Source organism: Haliaeetus leucocephalus, unplaced genomic scaffold, assembly GCF_000737465.1.
Source record: "Haliaeetus leucocephalus isolate CR32 unplaced genomic scaffold, Haliaeetus_leucocephalus-4.0 Scaffold279, whole genome shotgun sequence".
NCBI classification, from domain to species: domain Eukaryota; kingdom Metazoa; phylum Chordata; class Aves; order Accipitriformes; family Accipitridae; genus Haliaeetus; species Haliaeetus leucocephalus.
In genome coordinates this window covers 9,977-14,692 of record NW_010972715.1, presented here as the reverse complement: position 1 = coordinate 14,692, position 4,716 = coordinate 9,977, and the positions used below count along the sequence as shown (strand labels likewise).

The 4,716-nt window shown below is 65.5% G+C and overlaps 2 protein-coding genes across 2 annotated transcripts in view; one reads left to right on the top strand and one right to left on the bottom strand.

The window, feature by feature from the left end:
* RAD9A (RAD9 homolog A (S. pombe)) overlaps positions 1 to 1,658 on the top strand; it is a 1,719-nt gene extending 61 nt beyond the window's left edge. Inside the window, exons 2-9 of the mRNA XM_010569885.1 lie at positions 42 to 156; positions 250 to 349; positions 510 to 619; positions 715 to 821; positions 897 to 961; positions 1,037 to 1,138; positions 1,257 to 1,467; positions 1,545 to 1,658. Of these exons, the coding sequence (XP_010568187.1) occupies positions 42 to 156; positions 250 to 349; positions 510 to 619; positions 715 to 821; positions 897 to 961; positions 1,037 to 1,138; positions 1,257 to 1,467; positions 1,545 to 1,643 (909 nt within the window). The 3' untranslated portion in view covers positions 1,644 to 1,658. The remainder of the gene's footprint in view (positions 1 to 41; positions 157 to 249; positions 350 to 509; positions 620 to 714; positions 822 to 896; positions 962 to 1,036; positions 1,139 to 1,256; positions 1,468 to 1,544) is intronic.
* A 94-nt stretch (positions 1,659 to 1,752) lies between these two features.
* PPP1CA (protein phosphatase 1, catalytic subunit, alpha isozyme) overlaps positions 1,753 to 4,716 on the bottom strand; it is a 4,585-nt gene continuing 1,621 nt past the window's right edge. The window contains exons 2-7 of the mRNA XM_010569884.1: positions 4,220 to 4,419; positions 3,801 to 4,031; positions 3,207 to 3,311; positions 2,829 to 3,052; positions 2,347 to 2,481; positions 1,753 to 2,104 (exon numbers count right to left, since the gene is read on the bottom strand). Coding sequence (XP_010568186.1) covers positions 1,994 to 2,104; positions 2,347 to 2,481; positions 2,829 to 3,052; positions 3,207 to 3,311; positions 3,801 to 4,031; positions 4,220 to 4,419 — 1,006 coding nt within the window. The 3' untranslated portion in view covers positions 1,753 to 1,993. The remainder of the gene's footprint in view (positions 2,105 to 2,346; positions 2,482 to 2,828; positions 3,053 to 3,206; positions 3,312 to 3,800; positions 4,032 to 4,219; positions 4,420 to 4,716) is intronic.

Genomic DNA, 4,716 nt, shown 5'->3' with positions numbered 1-4,716 from the left:
CAGGGTGACCCTCTCCCATATCTGTCCCTCTGCCCCGCAAGTCCTTCCTGGGTGTTTTCCGCTCGCTGCCCTCGCTGGAGAAGACGGTGGGGAAATGTCTCATCCTGCTCAAACCCCGCGCCAGCCGCCTCGTCGTGCAGCTCCACTGCAAGTACGGTGAGTGCCGGTGGCGACACGGCACGGGAGGGGGACACACGGACACGCCGGCGCTGCCGTCCTGTCCCGCTGAACCGGTGCCCTCCCTGCCAGGCGTCACCAAGACCCACAACCTGACCTTCCAGGAGTGCGAGCGGCTGCAGGCCGTCTTCGACACCCAGCGCTGCGCCAGCAGCCTCTGCGCCCCGGCACGGTGAGTGGGGACCGGCAGCGGCACACCGCGGCAGGGGGGTGGGGGGGCAAAAGGGACATTGGGGTGGCACTGGGATGGCCAGGGGGCTGGAAGAAGGGACCCTTGAAGAAGGTGGAGGGTGCTCTAGCTGTAGGTGTGCCCCCCCCCCATGTGCCCACAGGGTGCTAGCGGAGGCCGTGGTCCACTTCCCCCAGACGCTGGCTGAGGTGACGCTGGCAGCTGGCCCTGGGGGCAAGATCAGCCTTCGGAACCACGTGGAGGACGAAGCAGGTGAGCCCTGCGGTGGGGCCTGTGTGTGTGTGTCCCCTTCCCTGGCCTTGGGGCGCCAGCACAGCCCCCTGACCCACCCCACGCACCCCCCCCAGAGCCAGGGAAAACGATGGTGACGGAGCTGTGGCTGGCCGAGGACGAGTTTCAGATGGCGGCCGTGGCCCCGGGCTCCCGCATCACTTTCTGCCTCAAGGAGTTTCGGGTGAGTTCCTGCCCAGCGCTCCCCAGCCCCATGTCACCCCTCAGCCCCCCCCCCCAACCTCCTCTTTGTCCCCAGGGGCTGCTGACCTTCGCTGAGGCCTCCAACCTGCCCCTCACCGTCCACTACGACGTGCCTGGCAGGTAGGAGCGGGCCCCCTGGCCCCCCTGTGCCAGCCTTTTCCCTGGCCCCCCACCTCAGGCCCTCTCTGCCCGCAGGCCAGTGATCTTCACCCTGGAAGACGCAGTGCTGGAGGTCCACCTGGTGCTGGCCACCCTCTCAGACCCAGAAAGCAACTTGCAGCCCCCCACGGCCAACGGGTGAGCGGGGCTTGTGTCAGCCTCAGGGGAGGTGACAGTCCCAGCTCAGCTGCCATCAGTAGGGACCAGAGTGAACGGTCCCCACTCTGCCCCTGCTTACTCACTCTCTCCCCAACAGTGTGTCCCACCTGCCTGCCCCATCAGATGACTTCGCCGATGACCTCGAGTCCTACATGATTGCCATGGAACCCAGCACCTATGAGGAGGGCTCGGGGGTGCCTCCCATCCCCACTTTCCCACTGTGCATCCCGGATCCAGCCGAAAGCGACACCGAGGAGGAAGAGGAGGAGGAGGAAAGAGCTGTGCTGGGGACCCCCCCTCACAAGAAGGTCTGGGATGGGCACGGGCGTGCCTGGGGGCAGGGGGATGGGCACAGCCCCCTCCTGACCCCCACCTCTCCCCACAGTTTCGCTCTCTGTTTTTTGGCTCGGTGTTGACGCCAGGGGGGCGCGGCCTGGCCCCCACCCTGGAGGTGCTGGCGGAGGACAGCGATGGCGAGTACTGAGAGCCCTGAGGGTGCTGAGCTGCCGGCACCCCACCCCTCCAGCGTCCAGCCACCAGGATGGGCGCTGCCCTGACCCAGTATCGGCCCCCAAACACAGGCACCCCCCCACGACCCATTACAAGTTTATTCCCAAAAAATCCTCCTGCCCCACCCCTCCACTACCATCCCAGGGCTGGGCTCTGGGGTCCCCCCTCGCCCCGGCGGTCCCTGCCCTGGCGAGGCTGTATTTGGTTCGGTGGAGTGTGGCGGGGGGGGCAGGATCTTACAAATAAAAAACGAGTCGAAAGAAAAGCGACCTGATGCTGAGGGCGGGGGGCCGGGCCCCAGCCGGGGAGGGGGTGGCTCGCGGCTCATTTCTTGGCTTTGGCAGAGTTGCGGGGAGGGGTGACAGGGCGTCCCGCGGGGTTCAGCCCGCTGAACTGCCCGTATTTGCCCTTGTTCTTGTCAGCCGGCTTCAAAATCTGGGGGAGGGGAGGGGAAAGGGTGAGTGGGGGGAGGCCGCACGCCGTGCCCCCTCCTGCCCCAGCTTCCCACTTCCCTCCCACCTTGAGGGTGGAGGCTCCCCCCCAACTCTGTTCTCCCTCCTGTGCCCCAGCCTCCCCTCCCTGCAGGAACCGGGGCCCTCCCGCAGCCCCCCCCAGCGGTCACCACGGGCCTGCCTGCCTGCCACCCCCCAGCACCGCTGACATGTCCCCCAGCCCACCTGAAATGAACACATAAGTGTTTCATCCACGCTCATCATGGCACCTGCGTTGTCGAACTCCCCGCAATAATTGGGCGCCGAGAAGAGGGTGACAAGCTGGCGCTTGGCGAAGAATTCGTAGCCGTCCTCCACCACCTGCGTGGGCATCGGAGACAGTGCTGAACCAGGTGCCCCGAGGGTAAAAACCCACCCCCGGGGCAAATACCCATCCCCTAGGGCATATACTCCCAGGGGTCCTATCCACAGAGTCCTGACAAGCCCCCCAGCATGCCCAAGGTCAAACATCCCCCTCTGGGGGCAAACACCTCGCTGGAATCCCACCTGTACGGACCCAGGCAGCCCCTAGAGCAAATACTGCCCTTGAGGGGCAAATACACGGGATAGAAACGCCTGCCCCATACCCAGTACCTGCTGGGGATCCAAATCCACACCCCAAAGGTGCACCCGACTTCCCCCAGCAACCAGATGCCCAGTGGCGGTACCTGGTGCGCCCGGCAGATGAGGTCCAGGTCGTGTTTGTGCAGGAACTTCGCCACCACCTCTGCCCCGAAGGTGAAGGAAACGCCGCGGTCATTCTCGCCCCAACCCTGCACATCCTTGTCGGGGTCGGACCAGAGCAGGTCACAGAGCAGGCCCTGATCCGGCACGTCCGTGGGGCGCATGATCCGCCGGATCTGCTCCATCGACTGCAGGTCGGGAGACAGCCCTACGAGAAGCGGGGGGCCGCGTCAGGCCCTGCTTCTTCAGCAACAGCCCCTGTCCCCCCAGGGCACCCTCAAAGCATTAGCACAGAGCTCCCGTCCCCCCGCTCCAGCCCCCAGTGGCTGCTTCCCCGAAGCCCCAGGCAGGGCTGTGCCCACCTCCGTGGCAGCAGAAGATCTTCTCATCCACGATAGCGGCAATGGGCAAACAGTTGAAGCAGTCGGTGAAAGTCTTCCAGAGCTTGATGTTGTATCGCCGCTTGCCTGCAAGGCAGTGCGTGTGAGTGCCTAGTGTTGCCCCTTTGGGGTTACATGGGTGTGCAGGGCTCCCCAAGAGCCCCCACCATGGGCTCGTGCCCCCCCCAGGTGAAGCACACGCAGCCGCCCAGAGGCCCACCGACCCCAGCAGAGCTCCAGCTGCACGGGGGCAATGCCATGGGGCAGCACTGCCTCACGCAGGGAGTCTCCTCGGGGTGCAGGCTCATAGAGGTGGTTGGCAGGGGGGGCACAGGGTAGGCGTGGGACACTCAATGTGGAGGGTGCTGGGAGCACTGGGGTGGTACAGGTTGGTTGTGGGTATGAGGAAGGTACAGGGGATGCAGGGGGATATGGGGGTGGCAGGAGGACTCCCCCCTGGTCACAGCAGCTCTAGGCGGGGTTGGTGCAGGACAGCACAGGGACGACACCGGCTACAGGGTGCGTGGGGATGGCAGAGGGGTTGTGGGGAGACGCAGCCGCAGCCCGAGCACTCACACTCGTCATAGAAGCCATAGATGCGGTTGATGCTGGCGCACTCATGGTTACCACGCAGCAGGAAGAAGTTCTCGGGGTATTTGATCTTGTAGGCGAGCAGCAGGCAGATGGTCTCCAGTGACTGCTTGCCCCGGTCCACGTAGTCGCCCAGGAACAGGTAGTTGCTTTCAGGGGGGAAGCCCCCGTACTCAAAGAGCCGCAGCAGGTCGTAGTATTGCCCGTGGATGTCGCCTGGGGGGGGACGCAGGGTGTGCATGGGACCCCAGCTCCCCGCAGTCCCCTACGCCACCCCACAGTGGGCTCCAGTGCTGCCCATCCATGTCCCCAGGGAAGCACAGGGACCCCCAGCTGGCCCCACACCCGTCCCGGGGGCTCGCCCAGCCTGTGCCCAGCTGGTGCGGCACCCAGCCAGCCCTCACCGCAGATCTTGAGGGGTGCCTCCAGCTCCAGCAGGATGGGCTGGCTCAGGAAGATCTCCCGTGACTTCAGGCACAGCCCCCGGATCTCGTTCTCCGTCAGCTGCACGTTCTTCCCCGGCCGCGACCCTTGGACTGGCCCCACCAGAGAGACAGGCGTCAGGGACCCTGCCAGCACCCCGCACACCCCCCCCACACTGCCACTGAGGGACACATATTGGGCACAGGAACGACAGGCAGGAGGGATCTGGGTGCCCCCCCCCCGAGAGGGTCCTGGCCTGCCCCAAAATGGATGGGCATGGATCACCCCCTGCCCCAGTGCACCCCTCTCCTGCCAGAGCTGGGAGTTGTGGCAGGGCCCCCCAAACTGCAGGGCCTGCAAACCTCGATCCTCCCCCCTCCCCGGTGCCTGCCAACCTAGCACCCCTGTGCCCAAACACACCCCTCACCCTACATCCCCTAACACAGTCCCCCCCACTCTATCCCAAATCCAGCAGCCC